This window comes from Nannobrachium achirus (assembly GCF_963921795.1).
Source record: "Nannobrachium achirus genome assembly, chromosome: 15".
NCBI lineage: Eukaryota > Metazoa > Chordata > Actinopteri > Myctophiformes > Myctophidae > Nannobrachium > Nannobrachium achirus.
Window position 1 is genome coordinate 33,770,349 of NC_137822.1, and position 27,475 is coordinate 33,797,823.

The 27,475-nt window shown below is 41.9% G+C and overlaps 1 protein-coding gene across 1 annotated transcript in view; it reads right to left on the bottom strand.

Annotated features, from left to right (window-relative positions):
- Positions 1-259: 259 nt before the first annotated feature.
- The window catches only part of LOC308300043 (lysosome membrane protein 2-like), a 44,218-nt gene continuing 17,002 nt past the window's right edge, over positions 260-27,475 (bottom strand). Inside the window, exons 2-12 of the mRNA XM_080743808.1 lie at positions 27,167-27,327; positions 24,054-24,201; positions 22,446-22,634; positions 21,657-21,748; positions 18,564-18,683; positions 10,001-10,179; positions 7,653-7,771; positions 6,923-6,996; positions 6,439-6,490; positions 5,702-5,854; positions 260-4,455 (exon numbers count right to left, since the gene is read on the bottom strand). Coding sequence (XP_080599934.1) covers positions 4,345-4,455; positions 5,702-5,854; positions 6,439-6,490; positions 6,923-6,996; positions 7,653-7,771; positions 10,001-10,179; positions 18,564-18,683; positions 21,657-21,748; positions 22,446-22,634; positions 24,054-24,201; positions 27,167-27,327 — 1,398 coding nt within the window. The 3' untranslated portion in view covers positions 260-4,344. The remainder of the gene's footprint in view (positions 4,456-5,701; positions 5,855-6,438; positions 6,491-6,922; positions 6,997-7,652; positions 7,772-10,000; positions 10,180-18,563; positions 18,684-21,656; positions 21,749-22,445; positions 22,635-24,053; positions 24,202-27,166; positions 27,328-27,475) is intronic.

Genomic DNA, 27,475 nt, shown 5'->3' on the forward strand with positions numbered 1-27,475 from the left:
ATCCAGTTTCAGTAAATTTAATGTGAAATACCATTCTGCATTTGGAAACACTGCAGCTATAGTGTCTTATTTTAGTGTTCTGATTGCTTTTTTTCTTTTTTGGTGTGATGGTTTTGAATGTGTTTTTGTATTGTGTGTTTATTGGACCTTATGTGTCTGTCAATAGAGTTGATGATGATGTACATCAAATGGACCCATGCTAGAGTCTACCTGTAGACAATGGCCCAAAGAAGAAAAAAAGGATGACTTGTCAGATCCATCCAGTTGTGATAGATTTTATTTCATTGTACACATATAGTCCTCTGTATTATAGCATCCCAGAATTAAAACAGCAATATATGAATACTGATGGTAAATAATTGTATACAGTAGCAGTACATTGTTGCATAATATTACATTCTCTGGTGAAACAAATAATAAACAAAAACGAGACAATTGTGTTGTATTTTTACGACAGAGAATCTTTCAAGAAGCCACACATGTAATCAAAAATAATGGCACATAATAGTATTTACAAACAGCATGTCGTGGTTTGGTTTCATAGTAGCCTATTAAAATTACTCTACCAGTTTACTAACTATATGTATAATAGGCCTACATTAGTTGCTGCAAGAAAACACCTTTTCTAATGAATACTGAGTAGCCTACTACAGTGCAAGTCATGTTTATTCATCAGTACAGTCTTGTAAAATGCAAAGTGTTTCTACAACCTTTCTTTAATTACTTTATTAAAGAAATGCACTGTGACGTGACCTCAAATATCTTCACAGTTTAATACATGATAAATGGCCACAACGGAAAACAATTAATGCAGGCTGTTGCAGTCAATGCATCTTAGTCTGGTAGCTGAATGGAATACATTAATTTGTTTTAAATGAAATTAAAGATAATGTGGAGAACCCTCTTATACTACAATTCGAAAATGAAAATATATATCTATATCTAGGTATGTTCCAATGACACATGTCACAAATAGCTGCTGAATCATTATGATTTTGAGCCCTCCAAAACATATACACAAACATAACAAAGGAGGTTGGCATTCATCTGCAGCAATGATAATCTAAAGGCAGTGAGTGGTTCTCAACCTGTGGGTCGGGACCCCCCGGGGAGGTCCCCAAATTATTGTGGGGGGTCCCCAGATGATCAACTTAATGTGCAGCATTGTTTTCTCTCTCAACATAAAACAAACCAACATACAGTTTAAGTGTATAGAGGGTATCTGCACATTTCTAAAGTAACAATTAAGGAATTTTTATACCTCTAAAATGCCAAATTGTCAAATATTAGAGGCAGAAATTGTGAAAATAGCCGATCTACATGCTCACAGTCACAACGCCTTGCAACGGAAGACGTTGTGAGCATGTAGCCTAGATGTGAGCACGCAGATCTGCTATTTTCACAATAGAACCGTGTTATACAAAATGCAATGCCTCAACTCTTAGTGCTCGTCAGGGTGGGGTGGGGGGGGGACCCCACCCAGTTAAAATATGATTATTTTGGGGGTTGCGGCCTGAAAAGGTTGAGAACCACTGATCTAAGTACCTACCTAGCTAATGTTCAAACAAATGTAACATAAAACAAGCCAAACTTCAACATCAATTTACATCATAATCGTACACCATCCAGGAAACGTAAAGCAGGAAGTGAAATGGCTTCAGACAAGTTCTCAAAATGCAGTCTCATATTTCTATGATGAACGGATCAGAAGCTATACGAGTGTCTTAACCACCAATAGTTGACCCATTTGACATTGACCTTTGTACACCCTTTGCAGCACATGTCAAATATTGAGTTAGAGACAGTGTCGTAGTCTTTTGAATAAAATTCCATTTAGTTTTAGTCATATTTTAGTCATCTGACATGTTTTAGTGTTAGTCTAGTTTTATAGTTGACCAAATATTTTAGTCGATTAAATCTACAGATGATTTAGTCAAAAAGAAAATATTTTGCCCGTGACTTGACATTTTAGTCTAGTTTTTTTGTTGACAAAACTGTCAACATATTTAGTCTTAGTTTTAGTCATCATATAGCTTAGCTTTTATTTAGTTTTCGTCAGTAAAAAAAGGTAGTCAACGTCATAGTTTTAGTTTACGAAATCAACACTAGAGATCTAATATATGACCCTGTGTTGTTTGACATATACAGTAGTATGTTTCACATGTATTTTGTGCTCTAACTATAGGACAAGGTCACTTGAAACTGATACATTCAGTATACATTCAGTATTGTATTAAATAGTATTTTACGTATTCACATAATGATAAAACTCTTCATAATGATAAAAGCTTATCATTGCAATGAAAAAATATCTGTTGTGTTAAACCTGTACTAAATATTTACTACAAATTTGATTAATTAATTAAAAAATTGTTTTGAAAATATTCAGGATTTGTTGCATCCTCACCAAACATGTGGAGAAATGTAGTATCTCAATACTATATTACAAAAATATGACATATGCCATATAAGAGAATAATTACAATTGGTGTAGAAAAAACCTCAAGTATGAAATGAAATTAGATCACAAAACTGAATTGACTTAATTGCCAGAGAGAGAGAGAGAGTGTGGAGAACTACAGTGACCATTAACTACTGGTCCCGTGTGTGACCTGGCTTGCACTTGTTAACACTATTGTACATACTGTTATGTACAAAAAAAAACACACATCGCGGAGAGACGCATTGTGAGCTTGTACAGTAGATATATTTTCACAATATTCTGCAAATGTCTATACATTTCCCAGCACAGGCCCCTGAGAGTGTAATTTGAGAATTTGAAACCTAATATTCACAGTTTACACACATTGCCCTGGTCCCAAAGGACTCGCTTAGCTTAGCCCTATTGTCACACAAATGCCACACCCACCCCAAAAATAAAATATTATAAATAAAAGCCAATCATAAAAATAGTTTGAATGATTCTGGGGTAATCTTATGGAAACGTTTAGTAAGACATTTTTGGGGGACACATTTAAGGATTGATATATGATTGTTATTGATTATTTTTGTTCGGAGAAAGAAAGTAAAAACTAGCAAAACAAATGCATTTTCTAAGTATAATGGAAAAACTAGTTACTGTACAAACAGCATGGATTTTATTTATCTGACCCCTGGATCATATATTTGAGCTATTTGTTTATTATCATCTATTGTACAGTATTCATCAATTTAGTTTTCTCTCTGTGTGTGTGTGTGTGTGTGTGTGTGTGTGTGTGTGTGCGTGCGTGCGTGCGTGCGTGCGTGCGTGCGTGCGTGCGTGCGTGCGTGCGTGCGTGCGTGCGTGCGTGCGTTGTTTAAATACAAGAAAGGGGAAAAACAACAAAAAACAGCAAGTCAGAAGGACAGGCAAGGTAATAAACCTTCCATTGTTCCTAGGGTGTAACAGTCTGTTTGAGATAAGTCCACTATAACTGTAACTGACAACCCCTACCTGTTCACAGATATTGTAAACTCCAGCTAGGCAATGCATGGTGGCCTAAACAACAATCATGACTCCTCATTGACAAATTAATTGTCTTCCTCTATTCCAGACACTCAACACACTTAGGCTGTGATATGTAATATGATCTTTCATTTGACTTATTCCAAAAACATGCCTGTGCCCCTTCTCCATAATGAATTAACCTGGGACCACAGTGATGTATTATAATCAGTGGTGGAAAGTAATATTTTGAAAAGAAAAAAAAGAAAGAAAAAATAATTTAGAAAAAAGTACAATTTTGAAGTTTGGACTTCCAATTTCCAATACTTTTACTTCTACTCCACTACATCTCAGAGACAAATATTGTCTTTTTACTCCACTACATTTATTTGAAAACTTTCGTTACTAGTTACTTTGTAGATTTTGATTATCATTACAAAACATACATTAACCACTAAAGCCCCTATATACATTTCAGCCATTTGAAAATATCCGATCTACAAGCTCACAATGCGTTGCTTGCATCGTGACCTAGTAGATCTGCTATTTTCAAAAGACTTTGTACATTTGAAAACTTAAAAAGGGACATTCTGCATAATGAGTGCTTTTACTTTTGATACTTTTAAGTACATTTTGATACCAATACTTTTGTACTTTTACTCAAGTAATCTTTGAATTACGGACTTTTACTTGTAACAGAGCATTTCTACATTGCAGTATTGAAACTTTTACTTGTAAAGTAAAACATTTGAGTACGTTTCCCACCACCGATTATAATGACAAATGGGACTTTTCTTTCTTTTTCTCATTGAACTGAATGTGCCACTGAATCGCTCCCTGGACTCCTTCTCATTGAACTGAATGTGCCACTGCATCGCTCCTGGACTCCCCGACTCCACTGCGATCCCCACAGCTCTTCTTCAGGACTCTTTGTCAGCAGTCGGCGTCATGCCGATATAATTTGATTTGTCCGTTTCATCCACCTCCTTATCACTGACTGGGGTGTATGTTGTGTCCTTCTCAGCAGTTTTCTATGGTGTAAGATAAGAGATTGTTAGCAGGCAAATGCTTCATTTAACGTACAGCAAGGGTCTTCAACAGGGGGTCCTCAGAGTTACTATGGGGGTCCTCCAAATCATAGAAACCTTTTTCTCCTTTTTTATATTAACCACTTGAACCATAGTGTCCTTATTCTGAGAACAAAATAGCAGATCTACAAACTCACAACGCCTCGCAGCACGAGGCGTTGTGAGTTTGTAGATCTGCTATTTTGGGCAAAGAGCTTTGGTGAAGGGGGGAAAAAGAGGAAAAAGAGACTAAGTATAAAGTTTATTAAGTATTGACGGTTCAAATGGTTAAAAGAAGTCCTAGGCCTGAAAACGTTGAAGACCCCTGACATACAGTATATACCATGGAAATATAGAAATGAGGCAGAGATCATTTGTGGTTTTGAGCCAAGAATTATAGTATACAATAGCAACTCATAATGCAGTGAGGAAAAGAAGATTGATGGAAATAAGACTTGAACCCATTCAGCAGATCTACAATGTAACAAAGCCTAAACAGCACACTCATATAACACAATAATTCCCATTGTATTCTAAAAAGTAGCTTTCGTAAATCCCTTCCTGGATTTCCTTCTTAAAGCAAAATACACTTTGGTAGATGTTTGGCTTGTGACGTTTCCTTGCCATGATTGCCATATTGACAAGATATCTTTATCAGTTGCTCCGTTGATTACAAAAAGAGAATCCAAAATAGTCTCTTAATTGACTTAGATTGCACAGTGAAACCACGTCTTTTTATCACATAAATGATTGCAAACAAAGCAAAATATATAATATATATTATAATATATATTATTATATACAATATATAATATTACAAGACCTGACACTTTGTGTCAGCAGATACAAAATTTACACAATAGTAAAATCAACACCAAATTGTCATTTTTGTAATAAATTAATTTGTGTATTTGTGTGCTAAAGGACTGACTCTGAGACCTACTTCACCGTGCAATGTAAGTCAGTGAGGAGACTATTTCGAATCAACAGAGCAACTTTGGGATTTACATCATGCCAAGGTAATTACTCAACACAAACTTCAACCAAAGTGTAATTTTGCTTTAGGCCTATTTATATTTTTGGCGTACAGCCAAAACAGGTGTCGTGTGCCGAAAATAGACGCTCTACAAGCTGTAGATCGCTCATTTTCGTAGCACGATACCGTTGTGTGGCGGAGAGTAGATCACCCATCGCAGCTGGAATGTCGTACCTTTTGTTTCTGGTCGCGGACCAGCAGGATGATGAAGACGATGAGCATGATGCCACCGAGGGCCACGATGAGGAGGGGGAAGTTGGACACCAGTGTCACGATCAGCAGCAGCTTCTGGAGCCTCTCCACTGACGCATCGTCAATAACCACACTCTGTAGAGATGACAGAAACAATATCAATAAGTACACTCTATAGATAGACCATTGGTTCTCCACCTTTTCTGGCCACGACCCCCAAAATAATCATATTTTAACTGGGGACCCCCTACCCTGACGAGCACTAAGAGGTGAGGCATTACATTTTGTATAACACGGTTGGTTCTATTGTGAAAATAGTAGATCTACATGCTCACAACGCATTGCAACGTTGTGAGCATGTAGATCTGCTATTTTCACAATTTCAGCCTCTAATATTTGACAATTTGGCCAATGTTTAATTGGTCATTTTAGAGGTATTAAAAAGTCCTTAAATTGTCACTTTAGAAATGTGCAGATGCCCTCTATACACTTAAACTTTATGTTGGTTTGTTTACTGTTGAGTGAGAAAAACAACGTTGCACATTAAGCTAATCATCTGGGGCCTACCTGGGGGTCCCGACCCACAGGTTGAGAACCACTGCTATAGACGGCAGACACGTTAACAATAACTATGCTCTATAGACGTCCCAAAAGAGTCGTCACAACATTTATCTTGTCATTGTCAGGGTGTATATTTGGAAATAAATATTTGTTCTCACCTCATTGAGGAACATAACTGGAAGGACTGTTTTATTCAGCGGTCTTGTATTCCTGTACACAACAAGAGGAAGGAGAATTAAGCTGCAGAATTACAGAGCAGTGATGATTTTGACAACAACTTTTGATTTAGTTTTAGTCATAGTCTTTTGAGTAACATTTAATTTAGTTTTAGTTACATTTAGCCATCTGAAAGGTTTTAAGGTTTTAGTCTAGTTTTAGTCAAATAAATATCGTAATATATTTCAGTTGACTAAATCTACCAAAATGTTATGTTGGTGGCCTTGATGGCTTCGTAATGGCTGATTTAACACTTGCTGAGAATAGCTGATCTACAAGCTCACAATGTGTTGCTCTGCGACACGCTGTGAACTTGTAGGTAGCTGTCGAACATTTTTCGTCATAGTCTGCGAAAACAGTAGTCTCTATAGTCTGCGAAATTAACATTGTTACAGAGATTATATGTATTGGCATGCAGATACTTACGTGTATCCCAAGATATGTTCCATCAGGATATTGACCTGGGCCCTCTTGCTTGCACGGACAGGAACTCCAACGATCTATGAACAAACAAAATGCACTTTGAATGAATGCAGTGTAAAGAGGTATAGGAGTTGCCAAACACAGTCAATGTGTTTCTGTAATTCAACAAGTGAAGCACTAGGTGGGGCTAAAGCATAGGCTTGTGTGTGTGTGTGTGTGTGTGTGTGTGTGTGTGTGTGTGTGTGTGTGTGTGTGTGTGTGTGTGTGTGTGTGTGTGTGTGTGTGTGTGTGTGTGCGTGCGTGCGTGCGTGTGTGCGTGTGTGCATGCGTGCGTGCGTGCGTGCGTGCGTGCATGTGTGCTTGTGCTTGTGCACAAGACCAGAGGTTGCCTTTAGTTATAAATAAGTGGTTTTCAAGCTGTGTGTCGGGACCCCCACTATCATGTTGGGCCCCACATGATATTTCAGGGGGGGATCCCCAGATGACAGTGAAGTGACAATTTGCGTTGCGAGGCGTTGTGAGCTTGTAGATCTGCTATTTTCTCATCATTTATCTGCAGAACTGACTGGTTCAAATATGATTATTTTGGGGGCCTGAAAAGGTTGAGAACCACTGAGTGACATGACTGATGGACATGTACAGTACAGTGTGAAAGAAGAATGACCACGTCACGGATCCAAATTACAACCACAGTAGTTTTCAGTGTCAGTTATGTTGCTGTGTTGTCACTTACCGGGTTAAGGTCTACGAAGGTTTGGTGATGCTCTTTTACAGGAGACAGTCCTTCGACGGCATCAACATATTGAGAATCTGCCAGGTAGAAATGAGGGAAGGATGCAACCACAGGAGCCCCTGGACAGGAGAGAAGAGGAGAGGAGAGGGGAGGATAGGATAGGATAGGATAGGTAAGTAGCTATATTACGTCATAGCAGCCGTACTCCGCCTGGCGTTGCCATCCTGAAAATCGTCAAGCTTAAACTGCCTATTTACAAAGCATCATGCAGCTCTATCCCACTAAAAGATTGAGTCACTAAAACACATCATGAAGTTGAGAAATTGTTATCGGCTGACACATTGTTTTTTTTTGTATTATTACATAATATGACTCAAAATGATGGTGTTAGTCAACCCCTCTAAAACAGAGTTGCTGAAAGACTGTCGACATGATTAGATGTGATCACTGAAAGTTGACACACGACCTACAACGAACTCGAACGCGACAAATCATAATCATGGACCCTGCCTGTTTTATAGCTTGACCTATGACCAAATTGAAAGGGAGAACAATGGAGTCGACCAGAAGTCCTGGACAGAAGGATACTAGATTCAGTTTGACCTCTTACCCAGGACACATTTCTTGACCATTTCTCCCACAACACAATAGACAGGGCGTTGACCTTGTCTGGAAACGTTTATTGCATGTAATTGACATCCATGTTCCTCACACGGAGTTCCATCCGAACATTGTCAATAGGAGACATTCCTTTCCTGAACTATGGGCCATATGGCTTAAGGTTGAGATAAGAGACTAGTTAAAAGTTCTACTTTGTGTGCAGTGAAACAGGTAGAAAGTGGACTTACCGGTAAAGGAGTAGTTCACCCCCAAAATGACTTTTTTTCCATTGATTACTCATGCAATAAATGTACCCCCATTGATTAATCAATGGGGTTACATTTACTATAATCAAAAAAAGTATCTTAGGGATGCAACAAATACAAATAAATATTATTGGACTCAAGTCTCCATGGCATGAGTAATCAATAGAAAGAAAGTCATTTTGTGGGTGAACTACTCCTTTAAAGGCTGTCCACATCACACACTATAATAAATAGGCTACTATATCTATAATGTTGTTATAGTTGTGGTATGGACTCGGCCATCAACTTGACTTGGAGCCATTTTTTTAACTATTTATTTATACTTGCATAGTGCTTGGTGTGGACAGCCCTTTAACCACTTAAAGGGGAGTACCACTCATTTTCAACAATAATACCTTAAGAGTTGTGTTGTGGAAATAAGAGACTGTCATGATGTCACTGATCACATGACCCCACATAATCCTCCAGTTCTAGGCAACACAGAAGGGGGGAACCTTTTTCTTATTTCCAACAACTCTAAGGTATATTATTAATGACATAGTTCAATGTTGAAATTTGAAAATGAGTGGAATTCCCCTTTAAGGGTTATTACTTTGTCCTATGACACGATTTTACATTTGGCTATTGGCCACTATATTTTAACAAAAAAAGAACATAAATATTCTTATAATCTTAAATTTCTGTAGGTTGTTGGAGATTTTCTTTTGAAACTCTTTGAAGGTTTTCAGCTTTCACCTATAATGACATGCTGAAAATAGGGTGTCCAGGTTGAAAGTGGTTTAGTGGGGCAGAGGTGATCTGTGTTTGGCTACTGGAGTCACCTGAGTGGCTGTCCCTGTGACAACCCAAGGTCACTCCACGTGTGCACCCTCACAGAGAACAGAGAGAGAGAGGCAGACATGCGTGCACGTGCATACACAGACATTTTCTCACCCCTTGCCTAATGCCTACTTGTGAAATGAAGCTTCAGTCTGCTTGCTAAAATGAGGGAGCTCAGCCCCCAGTTATTTGTCTTTGATATGGAAACACAGATAACAAATAACAAATCATAATAAATAGTGACATTGGTCATAAATCTAAAAGACACTTGCGCTGTTACGATGTAGGCATGGAGTTTATGCTTGGCTTGTGTACCGAGGCCAGGAGGATCAGGTGATAGAGCTTACTGTCCTCTCAGACACAGGGCCAGCTATGGTCACTCGGGGCAGGAGAGAGGGACATGCATTAAATCCCATGGGCCATTTAGAGGGTGAAAACAGTTGTTTTGTGGTTCCATTTGTAGACTCTCAGAGTTAAATTAACGTTGATTTTACAATGTAAATTGGAGTCTAATGGGGGTCCGTAGCCTACAATGCATGTCAAACCTGGAAGTCCTTGAAATTAAAATGGTTGGGAATCACTGCTAGAGCCGTAAAAATCTCAGAAAAAAACCACACTGAAAAGGAAAAAAAGGGGAAGCTGAGAATATAGGTGGATGTTTACCTTTACGGCAGGGACTGACTTTGAGCAGGCCCGTTCCCAGGCACTCCTTGGGGCTGACACAGAAGCCCTCGTTGGCCGGGTTCTCCTCCTTGCTGGCGAAGACGTCCCGTGGAGGTGTGAAGCGGTATGCTGGGATTCCTTTGACCTCCACATCCTTCTCATACTCCATGAAGATGGACCTGGAGGGCAGACGCAGATGCACAATGAAACAGGATGTTAATAATTACCATTCTGCTCGTTGAAACGCATTATTATGGGCTGAATACTGTTTTCGTTCAGCAATGGTCTTTGTTGGTGAAATGTCCCTATCGCAATTACAGAAAGTAACTGTTGGTGGTCCCAGCATTGCATGTGAATGTTTGGAAATGTTACTCTCTTCCCAGAGAATCGCGTTATTGTGAGAAGTACAATAGAAGCACTATGTATCTGTATTTATGTTCAGTCTAGGGAATCCCTATGGTTCTAAGGAAGAACAAACGAGGCCATACAGCCTCAGCCCACCAGGCGAGGATGTGGTCCTTTGCGACGGCGGCCCACCTATTGTGCAACAATACTGTATTGACCTCTCACTGGACCTCCATGAGACAAGCAACTTAAAAAGACACAAGGTCCTTTGTTAACATGCTCAATTATTGTTAATCATTTAGGATAAAGAACAAACAAAAAGAATATGGCAGAATTTATTGAGAAACCCATCCCTACAACGCACATACAGTACATAATATCAAAGTTTAGAAGAGCAGAGGTTAGGCCTTTTCGTAAAAAGAAAAGGCATGAAGCTATATTTTTTTCCCTTCGATTTTTATCCCACGATTTTTGTAACACATTTTTCAACCAGTGTCAATTATCTAATGTAATCCTGGGTGCTACACTCCCTCTGCCAACCTGGGTAGACAACGGACTGACCTCATGCTTCTTTCTATGCATGAGGAGTCCAAGTTGCTTCTATTCACCTGACAGGGGGAGTTTCCCCGTTTGGACGTAACACATGGAAGGAACACTTTATTCCAACCAGTTCCTTTCCCCTCCATCAGGCGCCCCCGAGGCAGTCTAGAGACCAGGATTATTGCATGTTTTTTCTGAGGGTACCTACCCTATAGGGGACATGGGGGGAACATGCAAAATCCACACAGAAATGCACTTTTGCCAACCCCACATAGGGTATGTGCACTGATGACGCGGAGGAGAGAACACGCCCCCAGGTCCCACAGTGTCCCCGGCGGGAATCAAACCCAGGACCTTCTAGCTGTGAAGCTATTTTAACAATTACACCTGTCTGCAAGCATCCAGTTCCACTTCCATGTGTGGGTCATTCAGCAGTCAGTTACTGGGTCAAAGTTCCATGACTACACACGGTCGAGGAGGGGAAGTCAGGACCAATATTAAACAACTTATAATTAGGGCTGCCCGCGACTAAAGAAATTCTTAGTCGACTAATAGATCAGTTCAGAGGTTCTCAAGCGATGGCCTGGGACCCCAAGTGGGGTCACGGGAAAGTGACGTGGGGGTTGCACATTGACACCTGAAAACAATTGCGAGCGTAGGTTGCAGTTTACTATCAGAACCGTCACAGCTTGTCCGTATCCGTCCGTCCGGACTGTGGTGGACAAATCACTGTGACATCACAGGCGACATCACAGTGATGTCAGATACTCAGAGCAGGGATCTCCATGTATGGGCATAAACAGGTGAAATCACAGTGATGTCAGATACTCAGAGACAGAGTAGGGATCTCCATATACGGGCATATAAGGGATTCTTTAGGGATCTCCATATATGGGCATACAAGGGATCGTATCCCAGATGATGCCCTGTTAGGAGAACCACACTAACAGAATCCATATATGGCCAAGACAGATGGTCAAGACAGATGGCGCGACCTCGCTTTTCGCCCTTAGGCGTCTTGCTGGTAAAACACAGTGCGTAGTGCTGTTGAGTTATTTCACAGCTTGCTTGCTTACATCACACCAAGCCATGGCCTTGGGGAACATGTTAACTTAAAGCCATGTTGAGAGAGGCATTTCCTATTTGAATCAAGGTGGAAAGGGAAGCAAGAGGCTGGGGGTGTATGCTGCGTGTTCCCCTTTAGCCACAATAACACAGATGTCTGCGCTGACGCTTACTGGGCTATAAGTGAGGAGGGTAAAGTGTTTAGGAAACATTCGAGGGGAGGGAGGAGGGGGTCTGGAAACACCCTATCTGTGCTAAAGGACAGACTCTGGCGCCCGGGGGATTCTTTCCACTCTTAGCCAAACGGGGTGGAAGCTTGCAGCAGGTTTGAGGGTGAAGGGTTCTCAAGGACATTAATGAGAACATTAAGTTCTCATTGGGGAGACGCAATTCCAGTGGACAACAGGATCCAAGTTCTTAAGTCCAACAGGATTCGTCTGGGGACATTTCTTTATTCCCCCCTCCATGTGGGAACTAAAATCTCAGTGAACACGTCTGCCAGGCACTTTGTTAAAGATATCCAAGTTACGTGCCAGGAAGTACAATGTGAAACTGCCTGGTCTTGCATAATCCGTGGACTACAGTACATGGTTAATAAGCATTTCTTTTTCCTTTCTGCGAGCAAACTAAAGCTTGTGTCTCTGACTCATCACTTACTTTTATGTATTAGAAAACATTTAATATTATACCACTACTATATGCATTTTTATTGGAATCGAATTATGGGTCCTTATCTGTGAATACTTTATGGAGGAATGTCATGCCGAATTGAACACAGTTTCGAAAAAAAAGTAGTCCTAACTGCACTTTTTGCGCTCGAAATACTCGTGGTACCCTCTTTCATATGGTTTGGGAGTGTCCTCATTTTGGAATATGGTTGCTGCTAAACTTTCATTACTTTTGGAAGTTGAATGAATAGTTTATTTCGGTGCCTTATATCATTACAAAGAAAAATTACTTCAGTTTACACATTTTGGCAACATCAAAAAAGGCAGGGGCTGAAGCCGAAGCTAACTGTGCCTACCCTTTTGAGGACAAAAACATACAAAAACAGAAACAGAAACTTTTCTGTTGATATTACACCTTCTCCATCTTTATTGATAGGACAGTAGACTGACAGGAAATGGGAAGAGAGATGGGGAGTGACACGCAGCAAAGGTTGTTGGAATCGGGATTCGAACCCGCAACACGCTGTCAGGCTGGCATTGCAGCCTAGAGTGCCCAGACAACCACAGCGGCAGCTCAGGCCTGTCTTTATTTATTTTAAATGATGTACAGTATGTATCTCAGCCAGGGGTGTTGCACCAAATTCTGGGCCCTGGGTACTTTAACTATTGACAAATAGCAGATATACAAGCTCACCTGCGAGCTTGTAGATCTGCTATTTTTGAACAATTGTGAACATTTGTGTAAGTCTTTGAATATTTCAAATCCTTCTACGGTTTTTTGAAAAACCTATGTTTCTATGTCCTTCACCTTTTCATGTGAAGGACCCCCAAAATTACATGTATTTGGCCACGGACGTCCATCTCAAAATATTTAGTTCCAGGGACCCCCAGAAGCAAAATTTCAGTTACAAATGTTCGCTTAAAAAACACATATATTCAAAGATTTGCACACATTCTCACAACTTTTCAAAAACAGCAGATCTATAAGCTTGCAGCGCGGCACTCGGTTTTCAATAGCTATTTTTCAATAGCTTAAGTATAAAATAATTAAGGCCCCTCCACCTTGTCCCACTCCCCCCCCTTGTGACGCCCCTGGTTTCAGCTACACCTAAAGTGCACACACAAGTGCACCTTCGTTGCTGGCTTAACAGCAGCAAAGAAGATGGTGGCTACGAGATGGAAACCTTCTCCTGCGAGCCCTCAATGATGACGTTTTCTATGTGACTCAGAAAGCGTGGCAGGGCAACGACTAAAGACGGAAAACAATCCTGGCAGTAAATGAGGACATGATTGAGGCTGTCCTTACCTGAATGGTAGGAACTTTGAACAGGTATGTCTGGTGTTTGGCCCTGCTTTTCATGACATTATTGTCGGTCCTGGGAGGGGTGGGTGGGCATTAGCTTGTTATTTTATTTCTTGTTCTTTTGTCTTTTGTTAGTTTTATGTGGTGTACATGAGTTGTGTTGTATGTATATTTATATGTATCTTGTTTGTGTTTACTTTTCATTCACGGTGCATCCAGTTATATGTTATGCATTGTTTTTGTGATTTAATGAATAAAAACGATTCATAACAAAAACATATATACTGTATATTATACCACTATTAGTGTCTCTGGGGCTTCATCTATCTTTCTCTTTCCTTGATTTCTTACCCCTTTCACCTCACCACGCGCTATCAGCGTTCTACAATTACAAATACATCCTGTAATGTCACGTTATACAACTAATAAGGATGTTGAACGTTTGAACTAGAAATAGACCACTATTATCTCATCTGCCACACATCCTCTCCAGGTGAACTGGCGTGTGTGAAAACACAGGCTACACGAGGCCATCCTTCAATATAATGTCCCTTTGTCCCATTGTGCGCTGACATTTAACCTCGTACACATTAAGCTGTTGCTCCATCTTTCAATCTGATCGTGAAATTGCGTCTATATTAAATACTAGATCACTCCCAAATGAGACTATTGCTCCTACTGAATATGACTATGAATTTAACGGACATGTCTTTAAAAGTATTTTGGCCTGAAGCAACATGTCCTGGGTCCGACACATTGCTCTGAGCATAATATATATAAATTGTTTTTAAATATGGTGTGAGTATCTGCTCCCTAGGCCAGGTTAAACAGGACATCCATTCAATGTCCTGAGCCCCACAGCAGATTTACAACAGATCTTAAAATGTACTTGTAATGAAAGTCTTAATATCTGTTGTAAATCTGCTGTGGGTCAGTCAGGACCCCCAGGGGTCCCCAGATGACAATAAAGTAACAATTTAATGACTTTAAGACCTTTTTAATCACTCAAAAAAGAAAAGAAAAAAAGTCCATTACTGCATCAAAAGTAATCAAGAAACTATGCGATAAAAACTGGAACTTGTCAATATAAGAAATAGGCAGAATTTTGGAAAAAAGACGATCTACAAATATAACAAAATATTCATTGCAGATTGTCTATTTTCACAATATTTATCTGTGGAACCGAGTTAAACTAAATGTATTGTCTCAACTCCAAGTGCTTGCCAGACTGGGGGGTGGGGTCCCCAGTTCAAATATGATTATTTTGGGGGTGTCGTGTCCTGAAAAAGGTTGAGTTTTTCTTTGTTTGTTTGCATTTCAATATTGCCCACTCGGCACCTATAGCACGCCTGGAAGGCCTGGAGGGACCCCTTCTTTTGTGAGCCTCCCCAGGAGTTCTTCCTCCTTTTCCCCAGCAAGGCATTATTCTTGGCATTGAGGATGTAAGGACATGGGAGTGTTGTTTGTTTGCTGTAAATCTCTTGTTATTGCTTGCTTTTGTCAAAGGAGCTTAACATTTAGATGTTGAAATGTATTGTTGTGTGAGTTAAACTTTTTTGTCATGTTTTTATGAAAATGTTCTTTTATAAATGTTCGTTTTTTAGTGTACAGCAGCTTTGTCTTGATAAGTGCTGTATAAGTTAATTATTATACATTATTGCACTCATAATCGTAATAGAGTTCTTTCAATCAATAAGTGATGAATCCTAGGGCTACGCCTGCAACTATAGATTTTTAGTTTAGAGATTCTTTACTTTTCAGATCAATCGAAGAATGGATATACTGTATATATTAATCGATTTATTAATTACTAATATAGATTTATTGCGACCGTAGGTCGCATTTACTACCAAAACCTCCGCCGTCCGTCCGTCCGTCCGTGAGTGAGTGAGTCACACGTCACACTTTTGCCCTGCTCATATCTCCGCAACCGTTGCCCCGATCCATGCCAGATTTTGCACACACACTCCTTGCCTGCCAAACTACAACCTCCAAGGACCCCCGGAGCTCCAGAGACCCCTAGGTCCCTGGGGGACCCCCAGATGTAAAAAATGACCAAATGTGCAAAAATGACCAAATGACCACCCCAGCGGGGCTGCTCACGGGGAATTCCCGGGGACCACCGACTCCTGGTGCTCCAGAACGGATGCAAAAGTGGTGGCGCCCCCAGTGGAGGACCCCCTGCCACTGCAGCGCACATAAAATGCCGTAACTCGGGCTAGGAGCGACCGGGAGAGCCGGGGCCGGTACCTATTCGTCCGCCTCGGCGGCGCGGAGACCCCACCCCTCATTTCTCACATGGCCCTCTTCTAGCGCCACCATGAGGCTGATTCTTGCAAAACACATTTTTGGACACTGCTCCTACAATTTTTGCCCTAAAATCACTCAAATCGGTACACAGTATGTCTACACTCATGTCATCAACATGGATCTGTCCCATATAGCGCCACCTTCAGGCCGATTTTTGAAAGCACATTTTTGGACACTGCTCCTCCAATTTTTGCCCTAAAATCACGCACATCGGTACACAGTATGTCTACACTCATCCCATCAACATGAATTTGTCCCAAATAGCGCCACCTTCAGGCCCAATTACAGCCCTCTTTGTGTATACATGTGACCTACGGTCGCTTATCTCCCGATTAGGGAGTCTTACTGGTTTTTAAATATATATTGACAAACCGTTTAAGTTCTTTGTCGCATAATGGTGTGGTGCAAAAGAATTGTCACAACATGTTAGGGAGCTTGTAGATCGCATGTTGTCTGACTTTTTTAAATGTTATAGGCTAGGCTATTAGTCGTTTTTATTTTTCACCTATAATGACATGGCCAAGATAGGGATTGATTATAAATGTATTATTTAATTAAATTATCGATTATCGACTATCTTTTGTAATCGATCAAATGGATTCGTTTGATTAACTGCTGCACCCTATTTGGATGAGTCACATGACATATTTATTTTATAAACCAATGGATGTGTGTTTATAAAGCTATTTTTGGACATTTTTCAAGTGGACCCATTTGGTTCCTTGGAACAAAATGGACCCAAAAGGGTACTAGGGACGATTTGCTTCCATTCCTACGTAGTGTTATGAGGGTCCATGGTCCTAATGCATACCAAACTGGGGGTTCTTGAAAGGAAAAGGTGTGAGAATCACAACACTAGTGGCGTTTCCATAAACTTAATAGAATTAGGGAAGCGTATTATCAGAAATACGCATTAAGACAAAGCGAATTTAGCATGTTTCCATTTGCGGGTGTCATTCGAATTAACGACGTCGCAAGAGTTGATCGGGCTGATTTTTATCAGACCGAACCTGAGCACTGCACCGTCTGCACGTCTGACTGCTGTGACTCGGTCGCTGTCTAGTAGTGGGAAGAAGGTGTTATCATCATCATGGCCCCAAATAACTTTTAAATACAATTGGCGACGAGTCTCTTACGAAATTGGCAAGAGTTCCTCTCAATACATAAAGCTACCGGTTCACCGGGAAAACCGCGGTCGCGTCGCTGCAGTTGCACAGTGCAAGTTTTAGCGTCCTCTGGAAGGTCAGGTGGCCGATCTGCAAGCTCTCAACGCGGCGCGGAGACGTGGATGGGAGCTGCTGTGCTTGTGAGCTTGTAGATTGGGCACGTCAGGCACGCAACACCGTGGGATGAGGAAGGGTTCGCTCGCCACCGATGGCTTGAGGTGAAAACGGGAGGAATTTACACATGGTCCGTGTCACTCCGTGTGTAACAAACAACAGGTTTGTTTTGTGGGCTAACGCTATACCATGGACAAAGCGGCAGGGGATGAGGAAATGGACCTAGAACGTCATAATCTATTCGCATGTATTGTCTGACCCGTTTCCATTCACTTAAGCGCATTTAGTTTATTCGATAAAGGCTCAAAATCCTCCTCCTCCAAGCGGATAACTTTTTTTGCGGATAATGAAAGTTTATTCGCATTTTGAAGTGTTTCCATAAAAACATTTTGCGATTAAGCCGTTAATGCGCAAAAAGTGGCTTTATGGAAACGCCACTACTGACCCATTCAGAACGGGTACACTGTATTGTGTATCATTATTTTATGCTTTAACTATTGAAAAATAGCAGATATACAAGCTCACAGCGCGGCACCGAGTGCCGCGCTGCGAGCTTGTAGATCTGCTATTTTTGAAAAATCGTGAAAATTAGAATTTTGACCTGATTATATAAGTGTCTTTTGAATCCTTCTATGGTTTTTTGAAAACCCTACGTTTCTATGTCAGCAATCTGGCTAGCCATCGTCAAAGAAAAGGTTATTTTCACTTAACTGGAGCTCAGTTACAGTAGTCTGTTCTTGAGAGACTACTATGTCAGTGGTTCTCAAACCTTTTCATTTGAAGGACCCCCAAAATGATATTTATTTGGCCACGGACCCCCATCTCAAAATATTTCGTTCCAGGGACCACCCAGAAGCAACATTTGAGTCACAAACGTTCGCTTTGAAAATACATACATTCAAAGATTTGCACATATTTTCAGGACTTTTTCAAAAATAGCAGATCTACAAGCTCGAGCTTGTATATCTGCTATTTTTCAATAACTAAAGCATTCAATAATTCTAGGCCTAAATGGGTTAAAGTGAACAGCAAACAAGTGGCTGTAAATTCACCTGCAAAGGTCCGCAGTGAAGATGTAGAGACGTTCATCCCTGCTCAGCAGTGGGTGGAAAGCACTGCCATCTGTCCCGTTGATAGTGTTGCTCTGGTTCGATGTCCAAAATGACAGCTGGCTGCAACACAAGAAGAAATAAGGTGTAAACCAGGGTTCCCCAATTAGTTTTCCCCAAGGGCCGAATTATGTCTAGGGTACCAAGCCGAGGGCCACAACATTGCAGGGGCGACGGTGGCGTTCCCGCTACTCCAGTGACAGTTCAGATATCGTCATTGTCGGGTGAAAATCTTGTATGTCCAAAACCGTTCGTTTCGCATAAATGATTTAAACTAGTGAAAACAGCCGATCTACAAGCACACAACGCCTCGCGGTGCGAGGCGCTGTGTGCTTGTAGATCGGCTGTTTTCACTACTTTTGTGCGACGGCCTTGTATGATGAAGCAGGGCTTTACTTTGCGAAAGAACATACAAATTTGGAGATACGAGGTTTCCACCCGACAACGACGATATACTAGAAGTGTTGTTGCTGCTTATACCACCATTATTACTGGGGTTGGTGGGGGCCAGACAGTAGCCCCCCGCGGGCCGCCTATTGGGGAACCCTGGTGTAAACCTTCTAATTGCCTTTGACAGAAAGAACAAAAGGGGATTATATCATTTTAACTCCATTTCGTTTGTTTGTAATTATTTGTCTTGTGTGTCTTGCAAAACTTGGTGGAAGTATCAGATTTATATCGCTAGTCTTCTTGTTTTGAAAATGTTTGAAAGTGAAAGTGGTTAAGTGTGTCTGTGGGTGTTATACATTTTGAACCAATGAAAAGTATTATTACAAAGAGCTTGTGACTAAATAATAACTACAATGGATCCCATTGTAACCCAGATTCTTTTCCCTTTTTTTTATTTCCTGAAAAGTAATGGTTTTGGATCAGCTCTGACAGGCAGGTGACTCAAAGACTAGACCTGGGTTTCTCAGCCCCTACGAGGGATCACCCTCAGTCAAAATAAACTAAACTACTTGGCTACTCGACTAACCAAAGGTAGTTTTGCGTTGTTGAAAGTCTATTCTCCGCGGTGGGAAACCTGTCAGCACCCCACCCTCTCTGTAAAATAAATTATTTTTGTCATGAAATAAAATGCACCCACCCCGAGCCAGCAGCGAGCCACTTCAGACACAACCCAGAAATAAGCGACGGTCGAGTTGGATGCGTTTAATTTCAAGACAAAAATCAAATCATGTATTTTACAGAGTGGGTGGGGTGCTGAGAGGTTTCCCACCGCGGAGGATAGACTTTCAACCACGCAAAACTACCTTTGGTTAGGTGAGTAGCCAAGTGGTTTAGTTTATTTTGAATGAAGTTGAGCCCTCGTAGGGGCTGAGAAATCCTGGTCTAGTCTTAGAGTCAGCCGCCTGTCTGGACCAGAGCTAGTTTTGGATATACAAGGTTTCTAGCTGACAGGGCCGATATTATGACATCAAACATATAATTTTGCGAATGTCTGTCTGAGTGAGTGTCTGTCTGAAACAGCGTTTCTCCTCAGTGGCTGGAGCAATTGATCTGAAATCGCATCACCATTAGTATATGAACACACCTGACATAACTGTGAAGCCCGTTTGTCACTTTCACAAATCATATGCTGTATATTAGCATCTATTCTGCATCTAGCATGAGGCATATCTATTCTGCATCTAGCATGAGGCAACATGTTTAACCAGCTCTGTGTGTGTGTGTGTGTGTGTGTGTGTGTGTGTGTGTGTGTGTGTGTGTGTGTGTGTGTGTGTGTGTGTGTGTGTGTGTGTGTGTGTGTGTGTGTGTGTGTGTGCAGGCAGGCGGGTGTGTGTGCAGGCGGGGGGGGGGGATATTTCTTACATTGATGCTCCTACATATTATCATGCAAGCACCAGTTAAAGTTACTTTCCATCCCTCATATACTGTGTGCACAGTGCACATCCCATAACCCACACACTGCACATCATTTAGGAGCTCATATCTTTGAACGGGTCTATTTTGCGGGGTCCCCAGTTCATTATGATTATTTTGTGGGGTCACAGCCTGAAAAGGTTGAGAACCACTGACCTGGTGGGGCAACTGGGGATAAACAAAGCAAACTCACACACACGCACGCACGCACAACACACCAATTATACTAATTACTCCTGGAGAAAACACAAAGTATTCCTCTGATTTAAAAAAATGTCCTTTGACTATTTTTCTGCATCGTCACCATCCTTATGAATTCCACTGAAATGTGCATGTTTATGTTGGATGACAGTGTCCACAGTGGGCCAGAGCGGGCACCGTGAGAGATGAGCACTGTAACTAAACACGTGTTATTAAACACGTATTATTAAATCATTAATCCATCATCACAGTATCAGGATGTCCTGCCCTGTGGGCCAAGATAAGACCAGCAGTCAGTAAGATAAACAGACGGGGACAGTGTTCCATACGGCCAATATCAGCGGATTTGATAAATCTGCGGATAAATCCATTGTGTGTGTGTGTGTGTGTGTGTGTGTGTGTGTGTGTGTGTGTGTGTGTGTGTGTGTGTGTGTGTGTGTGCGCGTGCGTGCGCGTGTGTGTGTGTGCGCGCACATGTGTGTGTGTATGTATCTATTCTGCATCTAGCATGAGGCAAGACCCATATTCGGGGTGAACATTTTTAACTCAAATCTTTGCTTCTGGGGGTCCCTGGAACAAAATATTTTGAGATGGGGGTCCGCGGCCAAATACATATCATTTTGGGGGTCCTTGACTCGACAAAGTTTGATATAGCAACATAAGCTTTTCAGATCAGTTAGGATTTAGAAGACATTTGTAGAATCTGCCTTCCCAAACTTTGTCATGTCAAGGACCCCCAAAACTATACTGTATGTATGTGGCCACAGACCCCCATCTCAAAATATATTGTTTCCGGGGACCCCCAAAAGCAAAGATTTTAGTTAAAAATGTCCACTCTGAATTTGGCTCAAGCTAGATGCAGAATAGATACACGCTGTGCTCGTGACTCACGTCTGCTGTGGGCGCGTGCATGTGTGCGTGTGTGCATGTGTGCGTGTGTGCGTGTGTACGTGTGCCTGCATTACGTGTTACCTTTGACCGCTCCAAGTGTGGACTCGGCCATAGTCCAGGTAGTTCTGCTCTCCGGTGTGGTAAACAAACTCCTCGCCAAGAGATCCATTTTTCTAAAAACAGAGAAAAATAATAAAGTAAGAAAAACAGGGTTCCCACACATTTTTACCAATTAATTTGCAAAACCTTTCCAGAATATTTAACCCAATTTCCAGGACTATATATAACAATAATTCAGCTCAATAACAAGTCGCTTACTCTTATGCGCAATGCCCAAAGACAGGTAGTGTATGCCAGTGGTTCTCAACATTTTCAGGCTGTGACCCCCGAAATAATCATATTTTAACTGGAACCCCCCACCCTGACGAGCACTAAGAGTTGAGGAATTTTGTATTACACGTTTCTATTGTGAAAATAGCAGATCTACACAACGCCTCGCAACGCGAGGCGTTGTCGTTGTGAGCATGTAGATCTGCTATAATGTGCATCTGCTATAATGTGCATGTAGATCTGCTAAAATGTGTACTTGTAGATCTGCTGTTTTCACTACTGTTGTGCGACAGCCTTGTATGATGAAGCAGGGCTTTACTTTGTGAAGAAACGTACACATTTGAAATCTTGGAGATACAAGGTTTCTTCCTGACAGTGACGATATTTACACCTCCGTATTATGTTGGTGTGCCCATGGATTCTTGGGGCATGAAAAGTGTGCCCATGCAGAAAAAAGGTTGAGAAACACTGCCTTAGGGGTCCCAGACCCCCTGTTGAAGACCACTGCTTTACACCCCTGGCTACAGAATAGTTGTGTACCTTGTACATGAGGCCAAAGGTGTCCTCCACACCTTTTTTGGTTTTTGAGAGGCCTTCCAGCAGCGGGTCTTTGTAGCCCCACAGCAGCTCATCCACAGTACGGCTGGTGAAGAGAGTTAAATATCTGCCATACAACCACGTGACTCCACTCCTTTGGAAAAAGCTGTCCCTTGTCTGCTCCATAACAGCCTAGATATGGACATGGAGAGGAAGGGGGCAAAATGGAAACCAGTACCAGTTTAGACGTCAAAGTAGATTTAACCATTTATTGCAACAAATGGAATACAGTTAAACTTGGCGTTAAAGGGCTCCGCGTTCGGAGATGTTGAATTTTGTACACGCATGCTTGCTAAGCAAAATCAGGGAAGCAAAAAGATACAATATGTTGGCTTGAATCAGCAGACATAAAATTGCAAGTATTTGAGCCTATGCCAGACTCTGATAAAAAGGTGGAGGCTGGGGTGGAGGAGGCAGCTAAGCAGCAGCAGACCGAAGCTTCGGATCAAAGACGAGCAGAGCTATAGCGCGTTAGCGAATGCAAGCAGAAGCCGTAATTAAAGGAGCCTCCCTTACTAAGCGAGAGCTCTGATTGGATTAGACAGTGTGATGTAATGATTACTTAGCAGATATGTGAATGAGGAGTAGGAAAGCATCTGACTGACAGCTGCTTTTGTGCCACGCTGGCGACATACAAATCAGTCAGATGAAATAGGCCATTTAATTTATGGAAAAGGTTTTAAATATGGATATACCAGTAAGACGCCCTAAGGGCTAGGTCGCACTGAAACAACAGAGACTGACACAATAAGTCCATATATGGGCATTCCCAGATATGAGCTTAATATTGATGACGGAATTAAGTGTGACTCGAATCGGGACAACCACAATGGTTATCATGAGACTGACACAATATGTCCATATATGGGCATTCCCAGATAAAAGGTATATTTCGGGGTTGGGAAAACTGTTAAAATCGCTTATTTAGTCTCATTCAACCCCAGCAGCATGTGCCAGTACTGCTCCCTTCCCATTGTAGAAGAATAGGGAGCAGTAGCATATTGGCTGCTGCGGCCGGGGGAGTTCTTGGTTGAATAGGGAAAACATGGCACAGGCTGATTAAATAAGCGATTTAACCCGTTTTCCCAACCCCGACGTATACTTTTTATGTGCCGGTGTTCGGAAAATCATACTCTGGGAGTGTGGAACTACCTTTACTTTTTGGATACGCTTTGGCGAAAAGGGTGATGCCCGCCGCCGCCGTGGAGAAATTCCTCTGCAACGGGCAAAGAGGTTCATAGGACCTCATCTCGGAGCTAACTACAGATCGCCAGCGGAGAGTGAGGTTCTATATGGGGCTAAGCTTAATATTGATGACATCAGGGATCTCCATATACTGTATGGGCATAAAAGGGACAAGGACAGAACTAATGCAAGTGTGGTTGCCGTGACGCGAGTCACACTTGCAAATGAAGCGTGAAATGAGGCGTGACTGACTGACTGACGCACATGATCTGCAGGTTTTCATAGTAAATGCGACGTACCGTACGGTCGCAACAAGGTTTCTGCCTGACAGCAGCGACTTGTGTTCATGAACTGTGTGTGGCTCACCCAAACTGGAATGTTGGCTGTGGTGATGACATCAACAGATGGGTCACCTACAGATTTCTCCCTCAGAAATACGAAGGTCTTGGGGCTGTAGGCTGACACCATTGTCCCGTTCTCCACATGGGTGACATTGGCCTTTGGTCTGTATTCCCTAAACACACAAAATGAACACGTTTTATTCCAAATTAGGGTTGCAAATATCAATTGTTTTCTTCTTCAATTCAAAGGAGCTTTATTGGCATGGGAAAACACACGTTTGCATTCCCAAAGCAAGTGTTGAAATATAATTGGGACCGTAAGGTCGCAAGTTACTAAGAAAAGCTCCACCGGCTGTCTGTCCCTCCGTCTGTCTGTCTGTCTGTCCGTCAAGTCATGTCATGTCACACTTTTGCCCTTATCTCCAGCACCGTTGCCCCTATCCATGCCAAACTTTGCACACACACTCCTTGGCTGGCAAATCACAACCTCCGCCCCTGATTTCTCACATGGCCCTCTTCTAGCGCCACCATCAGGCCAATTTTTGCAAAAAACATTTTTGAACATTGCTCCTACAGATTTTGGCCTAAAATCACGCAAAGGGTACACAGAATCTCTAAAGTCATGTCAACAACATGGATCTGTCCCCATATTCCCTCCTGATTGGCTACCATTGCCTTCTAAAGTTTGTGTATGCGACTTGACGGTAGCTTATCTCCCGATTAGGGAGTCTTACTGGTAAAAACTGTTGAAAATGGGGAACGTATTTATACAGTTGGAGGGTAACAGAAACGCATTTGTAAATCATGGAATATTTGTGCATTACGGTATTGCATACACAAATAATATTGAGGCCCTAACCCTCCCCATAGGGACGGACGGACGGACGGACGGACAGACAGACAGACAGACAGGCGGTGACCTCTCTACCCACTAAGGCTAAGCTATTATGTCCACCCCCTCTGTAACATTATTGGAGTAACATAGCTTAGGCAAGGACAGGTTCAGTGATGTTGGGTACGAGGAGGTCATTCTGGGACTGCAGACATTACCAGTGGGCATTAGGAGGTGTTGTGGATCTAATTCATGGAAATAAACCTGATGACAACAACACCCATTAAATCCCTTATTAGACAAATGTGTATACAGGGCCATTATAAACAGGCCTAGTGCAATAGTGTACGTTTTCATTTTTTTCCTAAAATTATAGCTATTCTTTCTCTCTAATCACGCAATATGAAACAACACTATAGTACAGGGTTCCCCAATAGGCGGCCCGCGGGCCATTTGCGGCCTGCGGGGGGCTACAGTCTGGCCCACCACCATTATTACCAACCCCAGTAATAATGGTGGTATAAGAGCAGCAACAACACTAGTATATCATCGTTGTTGTGTGGAAATCTCGTATCTCCAAATTTGTGCATTCTTTCGCAAATCATACAAGGCCGTCGCACAAAAGTAGTGAAAACAGCAGATCGTGTGCTTGTAGATCTGCTGTTTTCATTAGTTTAAGTACTTTTAAAAATTATAAATTCAAAATGAACAGTTTTGGACATACAAGATTTTCACCCGACAACGACGATATCTGAACTGTCGCTGGAGTAGCAGGAACGCCGCCATCGCCCCCTGCAATGTGGCCCTCGGCTTATGGTACCCTAGACATAATTCGGCCCTTGGGGAAAACTAATTGGGGAACCCTGCTATAGTACTTCAACATTGCTTGCATTGTGTGTGTGTGTGTGTGTGTGTGTGTGTGTGTGTGTGTGTGTGTGTGTGTGTGTGTGTGTGTGTGTGTGTGTGTGTGTGTGTGTGTGTGTGTGTGCGCACGTGTGTGCGTGTGCGTGTCTATCCGTCTGTCTCCACATATCAGTGCAGCAATAAAAGCTAAGGCTAAATACAGGACGACCATATAGCTGAGTGGTACAGGTCGTCTTGGAATCAGAAGGTCGCAGGTTCACCCTGTGTGTGTCAGTGTGTCAGTGTGTCCCTGGCTTAACCCCTATAACTGTTCCCTGTGCCGTATTAATAGCACCCACACCCAGTCAGTCACCCACTGATGTTTAGGATGGGTAAATGCAGAAGAGGAATTTCACATATTTGCAAACGTACTGTGACAAAGAAAATACATCAAGGGAGTGGGGTCTGTTTTATAAAATCGTTAGTGGCATATCTGTTGCCACAAGGTGGCTTTAACCACATGAACTGCATCCATATTCCGGGAGGAAACATTGGACAAACAAGCTCACAACTTTTTATACATTTTTCCTTAACAACCCATTTAGGACAGGGACCCCTATTTGTAACTATACCTTTTTGTTTGTAATTTATGAATAAATATTTGAAGTTTTTCAGGATTTAGAATCGGCCTCAGTCCTAAAGGGTTAATGCAAGAACTATCACTCCTATTTCAGCATGCTAACTTTCCAGGAACAGAAAGGCTATTTCTATTGGCGCAGAATCCAAATCAATGATGTCATTGGTAGGCAGGTGTCTGAACTGTCCATGATAGCCCACCAATGGCAATGAGGCACACAGAGTGAGTACACAGACATTGTGCCTGGGGTGTCACACCAAATTCTGGGCCCTGGGTACAAGGATTCAATGCCCCCATGAATGTTCTTCATAGGGGGAGGGGGTTTAACCCATTTAGACTGGGAACGCATTACTATGCATTATCTTGTGCTTTAACGATTGAAAAATAGCAGATATACAAGCTCACAGCAGCATGTGAAGGACCCCCAAAATATGTATTTGGCCATGGACCTTCACTTAAAAATTACATGTATTCATGGGTTGCATTTGTAGTCCTAAACAGCCATGTTGAGGACCAACACAGGTGTTTCAATGTGTCTGATTGGCATAGAACTAATGTTCTACACCAATCAGAACACCTGTGTTGGTCCTCAACATGGCCGGTGTAGGACTACAAATGCAACCCATGAATTCAAAGATTTGCCCCCCCCCCCCCCCCCCCCCCCCCCCCCCCCCCACCTGTGACGCCCCTGGTTGTGCCATCTAATAATAAGGAGCATTAGTGAGAAATAATTGTATGGAGATGAAGGATGAATATGGTTTACGTGTTCCATAAAGTACAGCAGGCTGGTAAATGTGCTTTGTTAGCGTCCACCCCTGCATCGTACCTGTATGTGTAGGGTCCAACTTGAGTCAGCATCGGCTTGACTCCTCCTTTCACAAACTCATCTGCGTTTGTAACGTTGAAGAAGTAATACTGCATGTAGACTGGGGGAGGAGGGCTCTTCCATGTCCCGAATACCCGACTGCCTTCTGTCAAAGTGATCTCCTGGAAACGAACATACATCATGGTCAGCGGTCATCACCAATGCCGGCTTGTAATGGACATTTTGGTGGACATACAAAATGAGCAGTCAATAAGATTACGAGAAACAACATAGACCCAGCCCTAAACGTATACTAGTTTGGCATTTCAA